Source organism: Solanum lycopersicum, chromosome 3 (genome assembly GCF_036512215.1).
Source record: "Solanum lycopersicum chromosome 3, SLM_r2.1".
Lineage (NCBI taxonomy): Eukaryota > Viridiplantae > Streptophyta > Magnoliopsida > Solanales > Solanaceae > Solanum > Solanum lycopersicum.
In genome coordinates this window covers 46,773,025-46,798,420 of record NC_090802.1, presented here as the reverse complement: position 1 = coordinate 46,798,420, position 25,396 = coordinate 46,773,025, and the positions used below count along the sequence as shown (strand labels likewise).

At 36.1% G+C, this 25,396-nt stretch overlaps 1 protein-coding gene across 1 annotated transcript; it reads left to right on the top strand.

The window, feature by feature from the left end:
• The first annotated feature begins 1,166 nt into the window (after positions 1 to 1,166).
• LOC101267873 (NAC domain-containing protein 82-like) lies at positions 1,167 to 24,862 on the top strand. Its single transcript, XM_004235031.5, has 6 exons — positions 1,167 to 1,313; positions 1,559 to 1,933; positions 2,498 to 2,775; positions 15,660 to 16,109; positions 23,545 to 23,942; positions 24,330 to 24,862. The coding sequence occupies exons 2-6, from the start codon at positions 1,783 to 1,785 to the stop codon at positions 24,331 to 24,333; spliced, it is 1,281 nt and encodes a 426-aa protein (XP_004235079.2). The 5' UTR covers positions 1,167 to 1,313; positions 1,559 to 1,782; the 3' UTR covers positions 24,334 to 24,862.
• Positions 24,863 to 25,396: the final 534 nt, after the last annotated feature.

The following is a 25,396-nucleotide window of genomic DNA, read 5'->3' as shown; positions in this document are numbered from 1 at the left end:
AAATCAAACCTCAAGAAACTTCAACTAAATAACCCACAAGAATTCAACGAAATTCTCAATAATGTTCTTCAAGAACTCAATTTCTTAACATTCTAAAACTTAAATCCGCTGAATTAAAACATGGTTGGCGCGTGGGGGAAATAACCAATTCTATGTAATCTCACATACTTTTTTAGGGATCACCCCGACAAATTCCACACGCAAAGCTTGAACTTTCTTAGCGACTTCTTGCTTTCTTTTCTCTTTTCTCTCTTCTCCAAGCCCTAGCGTGAATTCTAATTTTTCTAAACTGAAAAAAGTTTTGTTTTACCCAATTAATCCCTAAAAATGAATTAATATAATAAGGTAAGGAAATGACAAATTTGCCTGTCCTAAATCCGGATTGCCACTTCCCTTAATCCAACAACTCAACTTCCAAAGACATAACTCACTCATACAAACTCGGAATCGCGTAAACTTGGCGGCGTTGGAAAAATTATTCCAAGGTCTTTCCAACCACATCTAGAACTATACCTAACTCATCCTGAACTAGAAGTTATGGTCGTTTGAAGTTGGCCAAAAACTCATTTTTAACTTACTCAAAAATTTTCCAGATTTCCTTATACTTGCCAAAAGTAACTATTTTCATTTTTTCAACTCTTTTTCTAGCTCTTCTTAGTTGCGAGATGTTACAAAAGAGGAAAACATATTTTTATATTTAATCTTTTTGGGTTATTTAACTAACCATTAGTCAAAATTATAAAACCAAAATCAAATCTATGACCTAATAAAAATGTTTTACAAAACCGTTTAAAAATGTTAACCCATACTAATAAACTAATATAATTTTTTTAGGGAGAAGGTATAAGTACCCTAGATTATGACATAAATTTCAGAGATACAGCTTAGATAAACTAAGGTCCTATTACCATGAACACATTTTATGTATAATATGATACACCTTTTGATTTATTTGACACACTCTGTGACTTTATAAAATTATGACACATAAGAGATATTTGAATGCCATTTAAGCCAAAAAATTGTACAAAATTACAAAAAAATGAATTCAGAAATAATAGAATCTTATATTAATTAAAATGTATCTCCAAAATTTAAATAATAGTCTAGAGAGTTAGTTTAACCTTTTTTTTTTCTTTATTTTTTTCTGTTAAAAGGTTTTTCTCACACGGGTCTTGGATGTTTTTTACTGAAGAAACTTCGCTGCATTGAAGTAAACGCGTTCAATAAAACCCTATTTCCCAATTTTGATCCTCCTTCCTCCCTCTAATCGTCGTCTACGCGTCCGCCTTCTCCTTCGTTTGCCATCTTCGGTTCGTTCCTGGTTCTCTTTCTGAATTCTTCTTGATTTTGATTTGGTTCTCCTGGTTGATTTACTATTCATTTTTTCTCTAATTTTGTTTGTGAAAAATTAAGTATTTATTGTTCTCGCTAGTGTTCCGTCACCCTGATTTGTTACTCTTTTAGCTCTTTCAAATTCTAGTGTTGTGTTATTGCCCTCTGTCCTTTGCGCAATTCTTTTTGAACCGGTATTTCTGAGGCTTTTGATATGGAACAGGTTTTGTATTGCACACCAGATGTCTGTTAGCATCAACCAGAAGCATCACTATTTTGTTTGGGCTGCGTTGAATCGAAGAAGACATTGGTGCTCCGGGAAGATATTGTTTAGGCATTGGACTTGACTCTTGTGTGACTTTCTTTTGTTAGAATTTGCTTCACTGAGACCTACTAGTGCTGTGGTCTTTTCATTTTATTTGTCTGTGCGGTTTTTTACTATTTCCAATGGCGAAGCTTCCACCAGGGTTTCGCTTTCACCCTACTGATGTTGAGCTGATAATGTACTATCTAAAGCGGAAGATCATGGGGAAAAAGATCCTTTTTGAAGTCATATCAGAACTCAACATTTATAAGTTCTCCCCATCAGATCTTCCAGGTATATATGTCATACTCTTTGGTAGTCTTGATATGTGCATATAAATGGTATGTTCTCAACATGAAGTATGTCTTTATACTGAAAACTACTATGGCTGCGTATCCATTGGTTTGGTTTTGAAATTTATCGGTTTGGTTTATCAGTTATCGGTTTGTAGACATGCTTAATTGTCATAGAACCATCAAGATATTCAGTTATTGATTTAACCTTTAAGATTTGACATAAAAAATCATTAATAATCATTTAGAAACAAGGTGAGAAACCAAATGAACCATGTATATGAGTCACAAATTACATCTTGCTCAAAAGCAAACACTTTCACATTGTAAATTAACCAAAAATTTGAGACAACCAAATATTAAATTCATTTTTCTCCTTTTTACTGATCAAATACTTAAACAATTGTCCTCTTTCCGATGAATGAATGTTGTAAGCCTGTTTGGCTTTCTATACAATATCTTCTTTGTATCATGAAGGCTTCTTGTGTTTTATTCAGCTATGGATTTATTTCTGCTTATCTGTGCGTGTTCAGTTGTTCATAATGTTTGTATTTCTTTCTTCCAGACAAATGTTGCTACAAAAGTAAAGATCTTGAATGGTATTTCTTTTGCCCAAGTGAGAGAAAGTATGCAAGTGGATTCAAGATGAATCGCACTACTGATATTGGATTCTGGAAAATTACTGGCAGGGATAGACGTGTTCTTTATGATGAAAAGTTTGTTGGATCTGTTAAGACTTTGGTTTTTCACCAAGGTAAAGCACCACGAGTGCAGAGAACTGATTGGGTTATTCACGAGTATAGATTTGAAGATAAAGATACGGCAGATGCAGGATTTTCGCTGGTATCTTTTTAACTCTCAGTCTGTTTATACTCTTACTGGCATATCTTATATCCCGAAGGCATACCTTGCTACTTTCTTCTTCGATTTTTGTGCATGCATGTTAGTTGCGGTAGTCGTATGCAGTTTCAAATTTTTAAGAACCTTAATTAGAACATCATGCCCAATAATTGGAATTGTGCATTCTTGGATTGGTGAGAGCGATATGGTCTAGATGATATATTCTGTATCTTGTTTTGTGTTTTTCCTGTTCTACTTGACATTATGAGTTTTTCCTCTACTACTTGATATTACAATTTTTTCCTGTACTTCTTGATATCACACGTTTTTCTTCCTTTGTGGGAAGTGTCCAAAATTTGTATCTTTTTCTAGTTTACATCCTTATTTTTTGTACTCTTCCTTTTGTGTTAACTTTTTAGCATTATTTAGTTATCAAGACTAGTTTCTATGTACATGCGTTTCACATGTATTTCATCTCTTTTTTATATAATTTATATACCAAAATAGTTAGTAACTGTTAATTCGCATACATCGTTTAGAAACACTAGATTTTGTTATAAATTAAAATTTCAATATACCAAAAGCCAACGTTGCCGCCATTAAGACCATTGATGAATAAAGTCAAAAGGCTTACTCTTAGACCAAATTGGGCTTGTGGTATGTCCCCTTTTGAAATTTGATTGCTCTAATAAACGATGCTGAAAACAACATTTGTTCATCCTCTTTATTTTGTCAATATCCTTCTGCCATAATGATATCAATTGCTCCTTGACATAATATTCTTCTCAAGGTTGATTGTGACAACACTAATTACATGCCCAATGTAATAAGTGGGGCTGTGAGGAAGTAAGATGTACGCAAATCTTACCCCATATTTTCAAGTTGGAGATGTTTTCGGTAGGTCCTCATCTTAATTAGAATTTACTTAAAGCAGAGTTGCAAGAAAAATATGATAGCAACTGGATTAGGGGTTTCAGAATAAAAAATAGGGTTAATGAGGTGATGGATATGACTCATTTATTGTATACTGATGACACAATACTTTTTTGTGAAGTAGAGCAAGAACAACTCTGTCACATCAGAATTATTTTGGTAATTTTGAGGCATGCTCAGGACTTAAGGTGATCGGGAGAAAAAGTAACATTTTTCCTATTAAAGAGGTCCACCAGTTCAAGTTTTGGCCAATATATTGTAGTGCAAGATAGAGAGATTGCTTACAGTTTCTCGGATGGTGTACTAGAAATATCAGAGAGGAGACTGACGCTTTGGAAATCCCAATATCTATCCTTGGGAAAGAGCCACTTTGATTAACTATGTATTAGACTCTTTGTCAACATATGTGATGTCACTTTGTCCCATTCCCGACAAGGTAGGCAAAACTATAGACTCGTTAAGGAAAAACTTCTTTGTCAAGGTAACAAGATTGAGAAGAGCTACTACAACTTAGTTAAATGGATGGACGGTTCAACAGAGCAAAAGATGTGGGGATTTGGGGGTAAGAAATTTGAAGATACACAACAACTTACTTACCAATGGTTGTGGAGATACAATTTGGAAGATCAAGCTCTATGGAAGGAACTCATTCAACACAAGTATGGTTAGGAAGATCAATGGTGTTCAGTGAAAGTGACACAAACATATGGTGTGGGAGTATGTAGGACTATAAGAATCCTATGGCTGGCTTTCAGAGACAATGTAAGGATAAAGGTTGGTCGAGGAAATAAGGCTTTGTTTTGGAAGGAAGACTGGATTGGTCAAGGGTCCTTGGAAAATTTATTCCCTGGGTTGTTTTCCATTTGCCTGAATCCTGATAGCAAAATACAAGGGGTTGGTCCCCACAAGGAAGGAATTTGCTCTTTGGGAGATCTCTTGATGATTGGGAAATATAGTGGGTATCGAATATGCTAGCTTTGATTGGAGATTTTCCAAGCATAAATCTGGAAATAGATAAATTGCTATGAAGGCGTCTTACTGATGGTCAATTTTATGTGGACAGAATGTATAAAAGGGATCTCGCCGCAATTTTGGGGAAGAAATCAGGGCCATGGAGTGCTATATGGAAGAGTGTAGACCCTACTAAAGTGAAGTGTTTCACTTGGTTGGTACTAAGAGAGCTTGCCTGACACATGATAAACTTCAAAGAGGGGAAAAATTATTGCGTTAAGAAGTTTTCTTTGTAAAGAGGCTCTAGAAACCAACAATCGTTCGATTCTTCACTGCAAAGTAACAACACAAGTATGGACTCTATTCACCAATATAAAGATCCAAAATTGGATTATGCCAGAATATACAACAAACCAACTAAGTTGTTGGGTTAGAAGGGGAGGTAGTAAGAGCCAGAGGAGGTGGTGGAGAACAATACCTGCTTGTATCTGATGGATCATTTGGAAGGAGAGAAATCACAGAATTTTTGTAGGGAAAGAATGCACTATAAAGAAGATTAAGTGGAAAGTAATTACCACTTTAGGTTTTTGGTGCAAAGAAATGAACATAAAACAAGAAATTCAACTAGTGTATTTTTTGTTGGTTTTCTTTGTAATTCACACTTTTGGAGGTGGATAGTATACTTAATGCTGGGAAATACAATCTTACCAGTTTCAAAAAAAAATTATACGATAGCAAAATATCAAACATATAAAACAATTGAAACAACAACAAATATGACCAAACACATTGAAGAAAAAGAAACTATGCAATTAGTAGATACTACTAATAATAAGTCTGCAAGGAGATGGGGCTATATCCTTGTCTCTCCCTCTTAAAGGTCGGCAACACTCGACACCCTGCTAATCTTTTACCATAATCTTTGACCTCCACACCTTATGGTCATGTCCTGAATAAGCTGAAGTTGTGTTGAATTTTATCTAATTACCTTCTTGTTCTTCTTCAGCGTACCTTTACCTTTTCTAACTCCTACTATTACTAACCTTTTACACCTCCTTACTAGCGCATCTTTTCTTCACATGTTTGAACCATCTCAAACTTGCTTCCCTTATTATGTTCATCACATAGGCCACTCCGACTTTCCCGTATAAATTCCACTCCTAATCATATCTCTCCTAGTATGTTCACAAATTCATTTGAGAATCTTCATCTCCACTACACATCTTCTGAACCCGTCGTTCTTTACTAGCCAACACTCAACCTTATACACTAATGTTGGTCTAACCACCACTTGTAGAACCTACCCGTCAAGCCTTGGCGACATTTTTTTTGCACAATACTTCGGATGCAAAACTCAATTTTACCCACCCTGCTCCATTAAAATTTGTGATATCATCATCGATCTCTTAGTCTCTTTATACTATGGACCCAAGATACTTGAAGCTTCCTTCTTTAGATATGACTTGTGCATGGATCTTCACTTCCACCTTTGCCTCATGTTGTCATGTCACTGAACTTGCACTTTGGTACTTTATTTAGTCCAAATTATCATGAACCCTTAAGACTCTAGGGTCTATCTTCAAATTTTGTCTACCGCTAACTCCACAACGCATACCGTCAATCAATACCATGTCATCTGCGGATAACATACACCATGACACCTACCCTTGAATACATTGTGTCAATTCGTCCACCACTAAGGCAAGTAGGAATAGGTTAATGACTTGAGGGTTGATTCTTGTTGCATCCCCATCATGATTGAAAAATGTTTTGAGTCACTTCCCCTATTCTAAACTGAGTCTTGCTCATTGTACATGTCCTTGATTGCCTTAATATAAGTCACAAGTACACCTTTAGCCTGCAAACATCTCTAACGGACCTTTCTAGGGACTTCATCATATGCTTTTCAAGGTCGATGAACACCATGTGGAAGTCTTTCATCTTGTCCTTGTATTGCTCCAACAATCTCCTTACAAGATGGACAATCTTTGTAGTCGATCGCCCCAACATGAATCTGAATTGTGTTTTGGAGATACGCCCCCCTTCTCATCATCATTTGGACCACCCTCTCCCTAACTCTCATAGTATGACCTATTAGCTTGACGCTCGTATAATTGTTGCAATTCTAAATATCACCCTTGTTTTTGTACAACAACAACATTGTCCTCCACGTTCATTCTTCTCGCATTTTGGCCGTCCTAAAAATGATATAAAATAACTCAGCCAACAACACAATACTTTCTTTGCTTGCGTTCTTTGGAAACTTCACAGAGATCTAGTATGGCCTAGTTGCTCTTCTCCTTATCTTGCGGATAGCCCTCTTAATCTCCACACCTTTATGCACCTATAGTACCCAAAATCTCTAGACTCTCTGAATGCTCTTATATGATATCCTTGTCTCCTTCATTCAAGATCTTATGGATGTATGTTTGCCTTCTTCTCTTATATCTGCTTCTTCTACCGACATTTTGTCATACTCGTCTTGAGGCACTTCACTTGATTGCACTTTCCTGAAATATTCAAGCTTTGCCTTTTTTGCTTAATTTAATCTAACATTCCATGCGCAAAATCGTTGGCTTCATCATATACACCATTAAGTAGTATTTATATATCATTAAGTGTTGAGAGTTCAAAATCTCACCAATGATTGTGAAGGTGGAATTGCATACGAGTCCTTTATCTACTGAATGAAAATTAGGATGTCAAGTTAGAATAAAATCACGGAAAATGCCTAACATGCCATGCACTATTCAAAATTACCCAAATCTCTTATTTTTCAGTATGATCTTAGAGTTTGATACTTTCTTCCCGGACACCATGGTCCTTTCTTTCATTAGCGTTATTACACTAAGGAGATCTTCTTTCTCTCTTTAAGACTTTAACTAAATGGCTAAAATTATTACTCCAAAACTTTAACCAAATGCCATATCTTAAAAAGATGAATCTGAGCAATTGTAAGAATCTGGTAATAGTTCACGAGTGACTAGGAACTCTTACAAGGCTTTGGTACTTGTGTTTGTCTCGCTACTTAAAGCTAGGAGCCTTTCAGATCCACCTTGCGTTTTTGGAAATTTTTTTTCTTTGGAATTGCACAAAACATGGAAGTTTTCCTCAAATCATAGGCTTAACTTTCAAAACTTCACTTGGTAAGGGACGATAATTAAAGACATATCTGAGTCCATAAATTTTAGTGGCCTTGTGTCCATAAACTTCTTTGACTTGCAACGTTTGTGGTTTCAGATGTCTCAGGACTTGGCATGGCTAGCATTTGGCCGTAGATTTAGTTGAAAGTTGGAAAAAGAGAGTTTCTGAAGTTGTGTTGAAAAATTGTTCTTGGAACTTGAAATTGTTTTTGGACGTGCATTTTTACTTCAAAAATATTTCAAGTTTTGTGACTGGACGTGAATTTTTTTTGAAGAGAAATTTTCAAAACCTGACAAAATTTCATCAACAAACAATTTGTTCAATTTTTTTTTGGAAATATAGTCTCGAAATCTTGACCAAACAAGAGTTAAACCTCTTTGGCTATTCAAACTTGAGCTTGCCAAAACCCTTCGTCAATTGGAAACTGTAGAAGAACTTGTAGATGGAATTGTAATTATCAAGTATAATAGATTTTATACTTTCGAAGAAATTTTTTTGAGTAACATGTGAGAGGATTCATTTTCATAAAACAAAATTGGAAAGAAAATTTTGTTTCAGTATACAAATATGAACAGAAGTGTTTGCCAATTTATCTATTATTGCGCCAAAGTGGCAGAATCCTAAATTTTGAAAAATCATTTTTATTCCCATGTATTATGTAAACCACTCATTTGAAACATTCCACAAAACAATGAAGTTTGTCCAGTTCTCTTTTTATTGTTCAAAATCAGTCAACATTTCAGCATAAAAGAACAAGAAAACTAACACAGAGAGTGATAAACAAAGAACAAGAAAGAATACCTGACAAAATTCAACATCGCAGATTCCATTGACGAAGTGAAATGTAACTGGATACATTTTAAAACAAAACCAAAGTATATCTAAAGTAGTAGTACATGAGACATAATATGGAACGGGATTGTACTATGGTTATAGAAGAGAACACAAGAAACTTTATATCAACCATAAAACGAAGACAACCTTTCGTGTGAACATATTAGATGTTAGTTTTCCTTAAATGCGATATTTAAGTCTCCTAAAAAGAGTATTTATGTAAGTCAACTTTTTTGAGGTTCGTGTTTTTAATGTACTATGAATATTTAGATTAAATAACTGAATTTGAATGTAAATCTGAATATTAAGATGTGCATTAAGATTAAGATGGGTGAATTTGAGTGTATATTTGGACATTACGATGTTATATTAAGATATAAGTACTAACTGATTAAAGATTGTTTTCTCAACATTTGAATGCGTAAAACTTGTTTGTATCTAATAGTTGATAATATAAATAAAATTTATATAAAATACAAAATGATCTAAAAACTATATCAACAAAATATTTTTTAAACTGTTACATGAGTTGGTGTTAGCAATGACAATGGCAAATGTTAGTTGTTGTGGGTGTCCACTAGGGTTCCTGGTGGTTTTGGGTGTCAACTAGGGGTTGTGGTGGTGGTAGTGACTAGTGAGTATGTAGTAGCTAGTGGTGATACTGATAAATAGGTGGTACTTGATGGTGGTGGAGATGATCGATGCGTGGTTGATAATGATATCTAATGGTGGTGGAGATGAAAGATCGTGGTGCTTGATGGATGTGATTGTCAGTAGTGATTGGTGGTATTGTGGTAATGGTTGTTGTTGGTGTTGATGGTAAAAGGTGGCTATTAGTGGTGACAATTGATTGCGGTGATTAGTAATGGTGGTGGCGGCGGCTAAAGGTAGTTGTGATTGTGGCTAATGATGGTGGTTGTGGGTAGTGTTGGTAAATAACAGTGGGTTGTGGCGGTGGTTATCAATGAAAGTAGATTAAGTAATGGTGAAATGTTATCTACATATATCCACGAGTGTATAGCTTTCTAGAGATTAGATTTTGTTGTAGATCTTAATTTTATTCCAATCTCCTCCTCATTTTTTTTATTCCAATCTGTTCAGACTCATTAAGTGGTTATAAAAGAAAAAATCCAAAATACCTAGTGATTGAGATTTGAATGATTAAGATTCCGATTTAAAAAACAAATGCACGTAATAACTAAGACCTAAATAATTAAAATTTAGACCTTTCTTAAGTGCAAATAATAAGGCCTTGCAGTCTTAAAGTTAATGCTAAAAGTTGTCTTCAATTAATTTGTCAGTTCTTATTGTAGCACCATTGCAGCTATGCTTGGAGAATAGATTTGGAACTGCTAAAATCAATACGATTAAGGCAACGTCTAGAAAATGGCTATCTTACATTGCCTAGAGGTTTTTGGATTTCAAGGCTAAATAATATAAAATAACCAAGTCAACGACTCAACAACTACTATATGAGTTCCAAGTTACATTTGTACTAAACATTAACCACAAACATATAGACCGTCTCTAAGAGCATAAAATTAGAGTTAAGTACAAAAATAGCCCAAAATTGTCTATAGTTAGGCAAATAAGGATCCAGGTGAAGCAAGTGTAGGGATCATGGGATCCTTCTTCAGCTTTACGTGTTAATCTTGTTCATCATCAACTAGTATCTATGCAAAAGAAGGGAGAGGGGTCAGTCACACCCAACTGAATGGGATAATTATATCATTTATAACATTTTATTTAGGAAAGCGTAATTAAGAAAATCACATTTAAGCAGAATCAACATATGGTACACAAAAACAATCCCATGTTTCTTTCTATGGATTGAATGTGTTGTAGTTCATATTCATGTTCAACTTGGAAAAAGGTTTCTTTTTCTTGTTATTGTGGAAACAGAGGGAAGGCAAAGGTCCATAGGAGCTCAGATCGATAATCTCATTTATAAGAAATAAAATACATGTATGAAAACTATAATATCAATTGGTCAAATGATCATTGATTTAACATTTTTCAAAATCATATATGATAACTCATATTTAATTCATAAAAGAAATAAAGTTCAAAGTTCAAACTCTCCCTACAAGTTAGGGTAACACTCTTATCTCAGTACTCAATAGAGCTTATTAAACTGTATATTGAGGGAAAAAATTGAATTTTATATCATCTCTCTATATAGTGGGATGCTCTTAAGCTAATCCAATATACTTTCTGATGCTATGGATTCACCATAGCCATTAGACCCCTTTAGCTAGGTTCCTTTCTAGAGTAAGTGTGATAAAAGCAGGCAATACTAGTTCTTTCCTACTAGTAAGGTACAAAATATCACACAAGGTGTACTGGGCCTAATGCTCCTGATGTTAAGTAATGAAGATTAGACAAAGTGGATACATAAATTTTTTTTACAGCACTATTTTTTCTTCGGACTTTCTTTCATAGTCAAGAATCAAATCCAGTATTACAGGGGAGTTCGTAAATAAGTACATTCAAATCATGTCATATATATGTATTTTTATACACTTTATTCTCTATCTACGTGCAAATAAATCAACTTTAGTCCAACTGTTTTAATGCTAGAAAACAGGCTTCAAACAACTCTAGTTGAAAATGAACTAGGGAAGAGTTAATCACACATGGAACTCTTTGCCACCAACTCTCATCTTGCTTCCAACAAGTTGTCGAAGTATCAATAATCTAAATTTATAATATAACATTTGGATATGCATTCTCTATGAACTTGTGGACTTTAAATTGTTCTAGTGATAGAAGTGATAGTTACTGTCTTTCCAATATCCATTCACTCAATTCTTCAAGGTATACATTATCGCAATTTTTTTGGTTTAACGATATGGGTTCCCGGAGGGGTGTCAAAATTGAGCCCAATTATAGGTAACCACATAGACTATTAAGGGTTGGGCTCGAGGAATTTGAATTGAGTTCAATCTCAACTCATTCAAGCCTTAACCCATTTTAAGAGAATCCTCAATTGAGTTCAATTTGATCTCCAATTTCATTTATTTGCATTGATGTGATGTATGTTCCTATATTGAAGGTATGGATTACGATCTATGTTATATCTTTTACGATTTATCTATCAATTAGTAACTTCCTTTTTAAAAAATTCTTTGAATTGAAATTCAAATTACGGTTATAAAACATAAATAACTATATATATATACACACACACACATTTTTGAAACGGGTAGATTGTATTCCTCAGCATTATGGGCTATGCTGGTCACCTCCAAAAAGTATTAACAAAGAAGAGAAAAAAAAAAGAAACAGAAATATTCTTACAAAGAACCTACAAAATCAACTAATTGGATTTCCTCTTCTATATTTTGTTCTTTATACCAAAAACCTAAGTAAGTAATTTCTTTCCATTAAATCTTCTGTATTGAGCATTCTTTCCCTTAAAAAATCTTCAATTCCTTTCCTTTCAAAAATTCCACCAGATACGCGCAGGTACTGCCCTCCACCACTTCTTTCGACTCTTGCTGCCCTTAAAGCTTAAATCTTTAGAAAATGTTCAAGAAATTGCATTTTCAAATACTAAAATTTCTCAAAGATCAAAACTTTATTATAAATTTTTGAAAACCCTAAAGAGAAATTTGGAAATTCTTCGCGAAGTTTCGTGGAAATGGGAGGAGAAAATTAGCAGAAAGAGCCTCCAAATTATCACCGGTAACAAGTGTTGGAAATTTATATAGAATTCTGCTGTGTGTTCTGGCATACACCAGTTTAGGCTAGCTAAATTGAAGAATAAAGCCCATACTTGCATTGGTACTTTGCAATGCAATAATATGTGTTTGTTGGTTTCCAGTGCCTTTTTGCATAGTAACCATCCAGAGGCTATGTTGATGCCCCTTTTCTGTAATGCTTTATGCGTCAAACAGGCTCTCCTAGCTACCAGCCAGACAAAACACTTCACTTAGTGGGAGCCACACTCTTCCAAACAGCACTCCATGGCCCTGTTTTCCTTCCTCCAGTTACTGATAGACCCCACTTGTACAATCTGTTGACAGAGAATCTTCCATCTGGATGTTGTTTCCATAATAGACTGTCTGTTTCCAAATTAGTGCCTGGAAAGCCTTCGATCATATTCAGTAGTTCAATTACCCCTTATATCTCCCAATCATTTAACAACCTTCTATATACCAAATTCCACCCGTGTTGAGACCACATCTCACTGATTTTGCTATCCGGATGCATACTATCCGGATGCATACTGATAAGAATAAAGTCCAAATTTCAGGAAACAAACTTTGAAGAGATCCTTGACCAATCCAGTCTTCTTTCCAAAATAAAACCTTACCCCCCCTCCCAACTTTAACTTTTGTATTAGTTTTTGATAGTCCTCCAGACTCCCACTCCATAAGTGGTACTTCATCTGAACATTTTTCCCCTTCTTGGCCGAATTTGTGTTGTATTACCTCTTTCCATAGTGCATGCTCTTCTTGGTTGTACCTCCCTAGCCACTTGCTTAGCAGACTTTTGTTATGTAACATGAGCTTCCTTACTCCCAGACCCCGATAATTCCTCCCTTGTTGACCTTCTGCCCGTTTTACTAAATTGAAACTGCTCTCAATTTTATTTCCTCGCCAGAGGAAATTCCTTCTCGAAGCATCTAGAATTTTGACTACCTCACCAGGTATAGGATAGGGAAAAGGGACATTACATAAGTTGGTCAGCAATCTAGCACAGAATTTATTAAAGTGACTACCTCCCATTGAAAGATATTGAGACTTCCACAGTGCCAACTTCCTCTCAGTCTTCTCAATAATTCCATCCCAAACAGTAATGGCTTTTTGGTTTGCCCCTATTGGCATGCCTAGATAGACTATTGGTAGCTTCTCTACCTTGCACCTCAAGATGTTTGCTAGTGTTTGAATTTGTTGAACTTCTTTTATCTTTTACAAGAAGGATACTGCTTTTTCTCCAGTTAACCTTGAGTCAGAACAAGCCCCCAAAACTACCAAAATCACTCTTAAATAACATAATTGTTCCTGGTTTGCTTCACAAAACACTTATATCATTAACATACAATAAATGTTTCAACTCCATACTCTTATTTGCCCGATTCTTACATTGAAGCCTCTGATCCAATTATTTTGCAGCGCTTTTCTCATTAAACTGTCAAATCCCTCCATAGCTCTAATAAAAAGCAATGCAGATAGAGGGGTCCCCCTGTCTAAGTCCTCTTTTGGCTGGAAAAAAACCTACGGGTTTTCCATTAGTAAGGATGGAGAAGCTGGTGGTTGTTTTGATACAAAAGTCTATCCAACCGAGCCATCTATTTCCAAACCCCATTTGTCTAAGAGTCTTTGATCAGGAACTTTCAATTTAAATGGTCATAAGCTTTCTCAATACTCAACTTGCAAATAACCCCCGGTATATCTCCTCTAATTCTAGTGTCAATACACTCACTAGCAATGAAAGCGGCATCCATTATCTGTCTGCCTTTAATAAAGGCCATCTGGTGTTTGTTCACAAGTATGCTTATCACCCTCTTCATTTTTTTAGAACCTTGGCTATGATTTTGTACACCCTTGTGATCAAACTAATTGGTCTAAATCTCTAGATCATTTGCCCCCACCTTCTTTGGAATCAAAGCTACAAATGTAGCTTTTAAATTTTTTTTCAAATTTCTGATGAGTGTGGAAATTGTGGAAGGTTAACATTAAGTCCTCATTTATAAAAATAGAAATCCACAATGTACCTCTTAATCTCCATAGAGTCAGATGACAGTACCCCATCGATCATCAAAGAATCTATAGTGTTGATTCTCTTACGCACAGTGGCCATTCTGTGGAAGTACTTTGTGTTCTTGTCACCCTCTTTGATCCTCTGAATTCTGGATCTCTGTCTCCAATAGATTTCTTTATTTCTAACCGTTTCTTCATACTCCATTGCCCATTGTGCTTTCATCATTAACTCATCATTAGTAAGAGGTCTGCCTCTTGTATGATTTCCGAACTTCCAATTTGCTTTAGAAGTTGATCCTTTCTAGGCCTACAATTACTTTTATTCTCCTTGCTCCATTCTTTGAGTTTTACTTTCAAAAGACTCAATTTTGTTGCTAACTTAAAATCTGCTCTTCTTGTCACATTAAAAGAATTCCACCAGTCTTTTACTTTTGCATTTGAACTCCTCCACATTCAGCCACCATTTTTACAAACTTGAAATATGATCTCTTGAAGACCTCATTCCATATGACAACAAAATTGGAATAGTGTCAGAACCCAGACTAGGCAAGAACTCTATCTGATTTGATTAAACAATTCATCTCAACGAAATGAATACATGAATCTGTCTATCCTTTATGCATTTCTATGATTTGACCCTCCTTTCCAAGTGTAAGATCCCCAAATAAAGGGGGGTCTACCATCTGTAGTTCATTGATACAACTAGACAATATATTAAATTATTGAGATTAACGAGGTCAAATTGAGCGGGTCAAGACCCAACCTGTTTTTAAGCCCATTTGAACCCAACCCATTTGAGCCCAAAGTAAACTCGGGCTCATGTGAAGCCCCTAGGTTCCCATTATCTTTTTCTTGGCAGCTTTGAAACACCCACTTCACTATAAGCTCTGAACCGGCATTGCTGTCCTTTTATTTTTACTTCAGTTTGTTTGTTTCCTTTCAAATTTGTAGATTCTGGTGTGTCCAAACCCTTCCTTTTAGTTAAAGCATCTAATGAAATAGATGGGCCTTTTACATGGGGTATTAGTGTTATAGCACAGCTATGCAAGTGACTCTGGTGTCAAATGCTTCTCTAATTTGTATTTAACTCCTCAACCTATATTTTGAAAGAAAAGCCGTGTTCCCCGAATTGTATGTTTATTGTGATGCACCATTTAAATTTTTCTGTGTTACACAGTTTTAAACTTGATTGTTTGAAACAGAGAGAATTTTAATTCAAGCTTCTTGTATATGTTTGATATATCAGTGTTATCTTTTATTATTTTCAAGCCACCACTTTTTAATTATTACTCATCAATATACTTACTTCTTTAATAGGACGCGTACGTGCTTTGCAAAGTATTTAAGAAAAGCGGACCAGGTCCCAAAAATGGAGCGCAGTATGGAGCACCATTTAAGGAGGAAGATTGGGAAGATAATGAGACACCTGCTGAACATAATCAATCCAGTATTCCTTCTTTACCTCTACCTGACAATGAAACCCGCTCAATTGTGACCCAGCCTTACATACATGAGATGCCTGTTGAACCTAATTCATATGGTGCAACTTCTGTACCTGCAATGCCTGACAACCAAAGCTGCTCTGTCATTACCACCATGGTTGACCCAGGAAACAAATATCTTTGGCATTTAACTGAACCAGGTCCATCTTCTGCTGAGCTATACAGTAAGAAGATGCCTCAGGAAGAGGATGATTACATGATTCAGCTCTTTGACAATTTCATTGAAGATCCTGCTATATTGTTTGCTGGAAATGAGGATAATCTGGTGAGTATTCTCCGTTTGTTTATTGAGCTCATTGACATAATTATTAGTAACGTTTAGTTGCACCATGCATGTTTATTAGTGGTATTTGTCAATCTCTTTGGTTAATAGTTTCCTTTTTCTTTAAAAATGTTACTAGTGTAAAAAAAACAATAATTTCCTTTTTCTTTATTCTATATTTTTTAGTGCTGGAGTAAGAAATAGTAAACATGTATTCTGAGCATGACTTTCACATTATGCATATTTGAAAAGTCCAAGTCTAATCACGGCAGTTTTGATCAGTGTTTTGGACGGCGAGAAGCGACAAAAGGCGATAAGGGCCTGCCTCGCCACGCGGCGAGGCACTTTCCTTTTTGAATCACGGCACCAATCAATACAAAAAATTAAAAATATTTAATTGCATATATAAATATCCAAAATCTTAATAGTAATAACACGTATTAACAAATATTCAATTCAAAAACCAATAGTAGATACTAAAAAGTCTAAAACTTTAAAGACCAAATAATTCAAAATATAATACTAGAACTTTAAAAGTCTATTCTTCTTCAAAACTATCCAACTCTTGAAGATCAACATCCTCTACATCATTATATTGCTCTTCATCTTCTTCCTCGTATTCTTCATCAATTAGTGTACGAGTCCTACTTGAAGATGAACTTGTAGATGTAGTTTCTACTCCTTCGCTTGTCAAGTGCTCTTGATCTTGAAGAAAGTCCCCTAAGATGATAGATACTCTCATCCGCTCCCATTGTCGTAGCAACACTGCCCCAAGTAAGAAGATCATCCTCATATACTAGTTCTATCATCTTGATCTTTGGGGCATCCAACTAACCATTCGTTGGATAATCAATGTTATTCGAGCGAATTGGATCAATTCACGAGCATGCAAAGGCTGATGGAGTTGGTCTAACCACCCTGCATCAATAATTTCAAACACTTTCTCATATTGCTTCTTAACTCCACAAAAACCATGTGCAATAGCTTCTTTGGCTCTATCCATTGCTTCATAAACATAACCCATTGGCGGTTTTTTCTCCCGATCCGCCAAACAAAGCACTTTTGTCAAAGGGCCACAAATTGCAAGTGTGAGAAATATTGGAGAAAAATATTATTGAATTGCTCATCTAAATTGTTACATGAAGACCCTATTTATAGACACTACATTGAAAACCTTTTCCAACTAGAATTCCTATTCTAATTCCTATTCTAAGTAAGAAATACTTATTCCTATTCTAACACTCCCCCTCAAGCTGATGCATACAAATGATATGCACCTAGCTTGTTACAAATGTAATTAATACGAGGACATGTGAGAGACTTGGTGAACATATCTGCAAGTTGATCATTTGACTTCACAAATTTTTGTAACAATATCTCCTGAGAGTATCTTTTCTTTGACAAAGTGACAATCAATCTCAATGTGCTTAGTCCTTTCATGAAACACTAGATTTGGTGCGATATGAAGAGCCGCTTGATTATCATACACAAGTTCCATCTGATCAATTTTGCCAAATTTTAGTACTCCCAGTAACTGTTTGAGCCAAACTAACTCTCAAGTTGTTGTAGCCATTGCTCGATATTCTGATTCTGCACTAGATCGAGCAACCACATTTTGTTTCTTACTCTTCCATGACACCAAATTACCTCCAACTAAAACATAATATCCGGATGTCGAACGTCTATCAGAGGGTGATCCTATCCAATCAGCGTTTGTATATCCACTGATATGCTCATGACCTTGATCCTCAAAGAGTATTCCTTTGCCGGGGGTTGACTTTCTATATCGAAGAATACGAACAATTGCTTCCTAATGACTATCACAAGGGGAAGTCATAAACTGACTTACAACACTCACGGGAAAAGAGATGTCTGGTCTAGTCACTGTGAGATAATTCAACTTTTCAACAAGTCGTTTATACCTTTCAAGATTACTAAGTGGCTCCCCCTCTCCTGGAAGAAGTTTAACATTCAGATCCATCAGAGTGTCAATAGGTCTACATCCCATCATTCTGTCTCCTCAAGAATGTCTAAGGCATACTTGCTTTGAGAGATAACAATGCTTGATCTAGACTGAGCAACCTCAATACCTAGAAATACTTCAATCTGCCAAGGTCTTTAGTCTGAAAGTGCTTAAAAAGATGTTGCTTTAAATCGGGCATACCATCTTGATCATTATCGGTGATAACAATATCATCAACATAAACAACCAAATAGATACATCGACCTGGTGCAGAATGTCGATAAAACACAGAGTGATCAGCTCCACTAGGAGTCATGCCAAACTCCTGAATTGTTGTGCTGAACTTCCCAAACCTAGCTCGAGGAGACTGTTTCAGACCATAGAGTGACCTACGCAATAGACAGACAAGGCTACTAGACTCCCCCTGAGCAACAAAACCAGGTGGTTGTTCCATATAGACTTCTTTCTCAAGATCACCATGCAGAAAAAACATTCTTTATGTCCAACTGATAAAGAGGCCAATGACGAACGACAACCATAGATAGAAAAAGACGAACATATGCTATTTTAGCCACAGGTTCGAAAGTGTCACTATAATCTAGCCCAAATATTTGAGTATACCCTTTAGCGACAAGGCGAGCCTTAAGTCGATCAACTTGACCATCTGGACCAATTTTGATTGCATAAACCCAACGACAACCAACAGTAGATTTACCTACAGGAAGGGAGACAAGCTCCCAAGTACCACTCTTATGTAAAACAAACATCTCATCAACCATAGCCTGCCTCCATCTAGAATGAGAAAGTGCTTCACCTGTAGTCTTAGGAATGGAAACAGAGGACAAAGACGACACAAACATAATGGGGTGATGATAGACGATGATAACTTAAGAAGGTATAATGCGGGTTAGTATTTCGAGTAGATCGTATACCTTTTTGAAGTGCAAGCGGTGGGCTAGGTAGAGGCAAGTTCGCAGTAAGAGCAGGCTCTGGCGCATGACATGAATCATCTGGGACTAGGGTTGGACGTGGACAACGATGATAAGTTAGTAGTGGTGGCACTGCAACTGGAGATGTAGACGTAACTGTAGATCCCTCAAAGGTTGGCACAGGTAAAACTTGAGGTATGGGTAAGACCATAGAGATATCAGTATGATCAGAAGATGTATAGTAAGGCTGAGACTTAGAAAATGTAACATCAGCAGACATAATGTATCGATGAAGATCATGTGAGTAACAACGATACCCTTTTTGAACTCTAGAGTAACCAAGAAAGACACATTTGAGGGCACGAGGAGCTAATTTATCTTTCCCTGGGGCTAAATTATGAACAAAGCATGTGCTCCCAAAGACACGAGAGGGAATAGGATATAGATGTGACTGAGGAAACTGTATGGAATGTGGAACTTGATTCTGAATAGATGAAGAGGGCATTCTGTTAATTAAATAACAAGCTGAAAGGACTGCATCGCCCCAATAACGCAGGGAACATGTGATTTAATGAGTAGAGTGCGAGCAGTCATTCTTTCTTTCTGCGACACAATTTTGTTGAGGAGTGTGTGGTGGTGAATGATTCCGTGGTGAGACATAAATTGCTGAAATTGGGATGATAAGTATTCTAAGGTATTATCACTACGGAAAGTACGAATAGAAACACTAAATTGATTTTGTATTTCAGCAAATAAACTTTTGAAAATAGAAAATAACTCGGAACGATTTTTCATTAAAAACCCTAAGTACATCTTGAATAATCATCAATGAAATTAACAAAATAACGAAATCCTAAGGTGGAACTGACTCTACTAGGACCCCAAATATCAGAATGAACTAATAAAAAAATAGACTCTGAACGACCCTCAGTACTACGAGAAAACGTAGCACGAGTGTGTTTCCCAAGTTAACACGACTCACAATCTAATGTAGATAAACTAGACAAACTAGGCACCATCTTTTGCAGTTTGGATAAACTCGGATGTCCCAGATGTTTGAATTAGATCTGGGGAATCTGTAATGGAGCATGCTGTCAAGGAATTTGAAGAGGTAAGATAGTAAAGGCCTTGTGTTTCATGTCCAGTTCCAATCTTCGGTCCCATACTGCAGTCCTGTATGAGAAAAAAATCATCGAAAAAAGTTATGCTACAATGTAGGGATTTCGTTAAATGACTAATAGATACTAGATTAAAAGGAGAACTAGGAACATAAAGAACAGAGTCTAGGGTGACAAAAGATAGGGGTTTGGCTTTTACAACCCTTTTTGGTTTTATCTGGATCTCATTGGCTAAAGTAATAGCTGGAAGAGATTGCGAATAAACAATATCGGATAAAAGTGATTTATTACCAGAAATATGATCAGAAGCCTCAGAGTCCACGACCCATGTTCCAACAGTACTAGATTGCAACACACAAGCAAAAGAATTACCTGTGACAGACACATCAGGTTGTGCAACCGAAACTACTTGTGGAGACGTTTGCTTATTTGCACGATATTGAAGGAACTTATCATATTCTATCTGAGCATTATTGGATGGTTGATTAGTTGAGCACCATATGCTATTGGTGGAGATGACTGTTTACTTGCGCGATTTCGAAGGAACTCATTATATTCCTTTAGAACAAGAGGATCATAACTGGGTGGTGGACTATGCAAAATATGACATATGTCATGAGTGTGTCCAGACTTATGACAATTACTACACTTGGATCGAGGTTTCCCAAAACGTCCTCCCCCTCGCCGATTCTCCGTAGATTGATATGTATGCTTTTCAAAGGTTTGAGATGCGAGAATAGAGGAGTCAACAGTGGGTGATAAAATAACTTTGTGACTAGGAGGTGCCGCAAAACGAAGGAGGCCATTGAATAATTCATCGATTGTAGGAACTGTAGAGCTAGCTAAAATCTGATCACGCACAGAGTCATTATCAGGAGGAAGTCCAGCAAGAGTAAGAACTAGAAACAATGTTTGTCTATGTTCTTGTTGTTTTTCCACATCCGTAGTTACTGGCATCAACGTGTCGCATTCCTCCATGACTGCCTGTACCTGTCCCAAGTAAGTAGACATATCGGATTCTTGTTTCTTTAAGTTGGTCAATCAAGATATCACATCATAAAATCAAGAGATGAACTAATAAATATCGGTTAAAACTTACGTGCAATCCGGTCGAGGTATGGAGAGAGACACAGTCTCAGTCGTGGTCGTGAAGAGAGAAGAAGCAAAAGAAGAGTCGTGAAAGAAAAATTAAGTTATATTGTATATTTCAATTTTTTTAAAAAAAAAACCTAATTTTTTTTTACAAAAAACACTAATTGTCGTTTTTTTATAAAAAGCGCGCTTTATTGCGCTTTTGCCTTAGTGTCGCTTCTCGCTTCTTTATCTGAAGCGAGCGCCTTTTTCAGATCGCATCGCATCAGGAGAAAGAAGCGCACTGGTGTCGCCTCGCTTTGAAGCCCGCTTTTTTGCGCTTTTCACAACACTGGGTGGAAGTAGTGGAGGTGCACTAAAGCTGGATCGGACTCCACTGTCAATAAAAAATAAAAATAAGATCGTTGTATCATCCTAAAATTTGCAAGTGACTTTTTAGTAGCTTGCACTTTGCTTAATGACAAAACAAACTTTCTTGCTTTTATATTATAGATTACTTAATAATACTAAAAAGTGGATAATGTAATAAGTTCAATTACAAAAAGGTTATACTCAAGGGTTTGACTTAATGGTCAATAACGTGGATGAGGTCTCAAGTTCAATTTATAAAGACAAAACACTAGGTGATTTTTAACGATTTGTTCTCGCTTTGGTGAACTGAGTTACCTGATACTTGGTGGGAGATGGAAGGTATCTGCGAAATTAATCGAGATGTGTGAAAGCTAGTCTGTACAATAAGTTTATGAAAAAAAGAACAAAAAGGCTGCTATATGGCTCGTTGCCTTGTATTTTGGAGAAATATTTTGTTATTTGACTTTTGTTACTGAGAAATAAATGACAGTATTATATTTGAAAATGAAAATGGAAGTCCAAACATTGTGACAATCAGAGTTTTGGACGGCGAGAGGTGACAAAAGGCGACAAGGGCCTGCCTCGCCACGCGCCACTCGCCTTTTTGAATCGAGGCGCCAATTAATACCAAAAGTTAAAAATATTTAATTGCTCATATAAATATTCAAAATTTCAATAGCAATAACATATATTAGCAAATACTATTATAATTACTATAGAAGAATTAATTTTTTTCAAAAAAATAATGGACAACACAGTGAAAGCAGTAAGCACAGTCAGCAACATTTTACAGTAAACAAAGAAAGCAGAGGGAAAAAACAGAGAAGTGAAGAAAACAGAGGAAAAAAAAGAGTAGTGGAGGCAGCGAGCAATGAAGAGTGAAGACAGCAAGCACTTCAGAATTTAAGATTCACTTCACAAGAAATTGTACAGAAGAAAAGAAGAAAATAAGAGAAGAAGAGGACTGAAGAGAAGAAACGAAGAAATGAAGAGAAGAAGAAAGAAAAGGGGCCATGCCTTTCGTGCGAGTCCACTGAAGGAGAAGAAGAGATCACAGGGTTGATGAGAAGAAACGCGAGTCGTGACTGACTGGAAATATGAAAAACCCCTAATTTTGACTAATATTATTAAGTCAAGACCTTTTTAAATATTTTTAAATAAAAGGCGGCGCCATTCAGGTCGCCATTATGTCGCCTCACGTCGCCTCACATCGCCTAATTGATCTCGCCACGCCTCACTGAGGAATGGCGTTACATGGTCGCCTCGCCATAGCGCCTTTGGCGAATGGCGAGCTCCATTAAGAACACTGGTGACAATCATAGCAAAAATTTCAAATTTGTTGAATGAGTAACTTCGAAAGCAGACCAGCACACTTAACTCGGAGCTGATGGAAGCAAGTTAATGTTGCTTGAAGCTGGTAATACAAAAATTTAACACATACAATAAAGAGAATAAGGTTGCTGACAACTTGGCAAGCATGATAGTTGCAATCTTGATTTGTTCAATAATTTTATATTATATTTTATTGCACCATCGTATGCTTTATAACTTTTTCCAGTGATTGTAAAAGGAATATGTTCCTACAAAGACCAAGGTATCTAAATAGCCTTTAGAAGTATATTATAATTTCTTTTTTACTAAGATAGAAAAAGAGAAGTAAGACGTCAGCTGAATTCTATTTAGGTGAAATGATCTAATATGATCCAAAAGTTGGATCACAGTACTGTCCGCGCATTGCACTGGTTCCAATACTTGTATAATTATACTCTAGGTACTATGTATTTGTTCTTCTTTTTTATTTTTTACCTGTGAAACTGTTGAGTTGCAAGATTCTGAAAAATGGAACTTGGACTTGTTTCATATGTCTCTGTCAACAATGTTCCACTCCTGTTTGTAACAACTGCCTCTAGAATCCCTGAAAATTCACGTCAGTTCTATATGTTTTGATCAGCCATATTAAGATTTTTTTTTTTTAATGTCTGCAGGGTACTAACGATATGAATGTTGAAGTTGCATCTTTCATTACTGGGAATGTTATGCACCACAATCTTGGAAACCTTGACAACTGTGTAGAACTAGATCAAACAACATTTGATCTTTCCGTATTCCAGGGAACTGACTATAGTCATGACTCCATATTTTTCCAAGATGTTCCCTATTTGGAGCTCAACGATCTTAAAATCCCTCTGAGTCACTCTGCTGAAGCCATTGAAACGGCGCCAGTAATGATGGGTAATTTCTGTGTACCACATAGTTCTGATGTTGACCTGCGACAGTTCTGTTTTGGAAGCAATTCTTCAGCCAGAAGTCAGCAAGTTGCAGGCCAAAATCAGCTCCATGTGCTCCCTGAATATCACAACCAGCAAGTTATTGGGTCTTTTTGGTAGGGAAAGTTTCTTCTATGTTAATTTTGTCCTTTATTTCGTGTCTACATAAAGGGTGTGTGGGTTGAATTAAAAGTTGGTCAAACCTACTTTTAAGTCAGTTTTTGACTTTTAGAAGTGTTTGACAAATATAAAAATAACTTAAAATAAGTTAGGAAGTGTTTGACAAAGTTAAAAATAACTTAAAATACGTTTTACATGACTTAAAATCAGTTAAAAACCAAAAGTAGGTCCCCCACCCACCCACCCACCCACCACCACCAACACCACTTTTATTTTTTGACTTAAAAGTCATTTAAGTTTGACTTTTTATTTTTTGATTTGGAAGTTACTTTTTTTCAGCCAATCCAAACAGGCTCTTAATGGGTTTGTGAATGAATATGCAGGTAAATGCTGATGCAGCTAATGTGAATCAGGCATACAATGCTCCATACACGACTGATTTTAGTTCTCACTAGCAGCCAGAGGGCAGTACATACACTGCTCAAAACCCGGAAAGAGGTAGATCTTACCATTTCTGATGACAGTTCGTGTTCCAGCAGTCATGTACTATTCATTTGTCGTGCTAGTGTGAATGCAGACAATGAGTATGAGATACTGAAAATTCTTTGTCTACAATGTTCATTTTTTCAAATCGGAGAATTCAGTGTCGGACATAAATAAGTTCCATTTAATCTGGTGTACTTTGGACATCTATGGCCAGAGTAGCTACCTATCACTCATGACTGAAATGACCATGCTTAGAAAACAGTCAAGTTACTCCGTATTGTTGTCTTTAGGCGGTTTGATCGACCATGAGTAGAGCAGTATTTGTGATGAGGTTGCATTAGCCTCTAATATATGATTGGTGGAGACTGCAGTACTTGCTGCAGTCTTTGATATGTGCTATATTGCTCTGTGTGATATCATTTTTTCTTAATTTTTTTGTCCTCTTGTCCTCAGATGAGCAGCAAAGAGAGTTTTTCTCTTGCATGTTTGCTCATTCTTCTTCAGATTCTTTTTGTGCTGGCTTCTCCATACATGCCAAGGCTGAGGTGATTCTTTGGGTTGATGGATGCACTGACGACGCCTTGTTAGCTGTTTTTGTAGATTCTAGTACTGGTCTTACCTGCCAGTCGGCTGTGAATAAGTCAGATAAGGAAGTGTGTAGATATTGCTATGACTTCACAACTTCCTTCTGCGTTGCTATTAGTTTAGCTTTCTTTTTTGTTTCTCACTTGAAATTTGTTGGACAATTCCTTTTTGGAGTTGACTTTAGCAGTACATCCTTTTTATTGATACAGCTTCAAATAAACTTTAGTGTTAAATTATCTTGGTTTTAGTAAGTTGGTTTTGAAGCGTGCTCCTGCTTTAAAGATGTATAGTTCAGTGTGCTCAAGTCAACCTTCTTATTCTTTTAGAATCTGTGCATGCTTAGTTTAGTTAACTGAGTTTGGCTTTTTTTTTTCATTTT

Excerpts from the sequence above, each read along its gene's own strand:
- LOC101267873 (XM_004235031.5), top strand. The coding sequence starts at position 1,783 with ATGGCGAAGCTTCCACCAGGGTTTCGCTTTCACCCTACTGATGTTGAG. Across the intron at positions 1,934-2,497 it reads CTCCCCATCAGATCTTCCAG|ACAAATGTTGCTACAAAAGT; the intron begins GTATATATGTCA and ends TCTTTCTTCCAG. Across the intron at positions 16,110-23,544 it reads CTGGAAATGAGGATAATCTG|GGTACTAACGATATGAATGT; the intron begins GTGAGTATTCTC and ends TAATGTCTGCAG.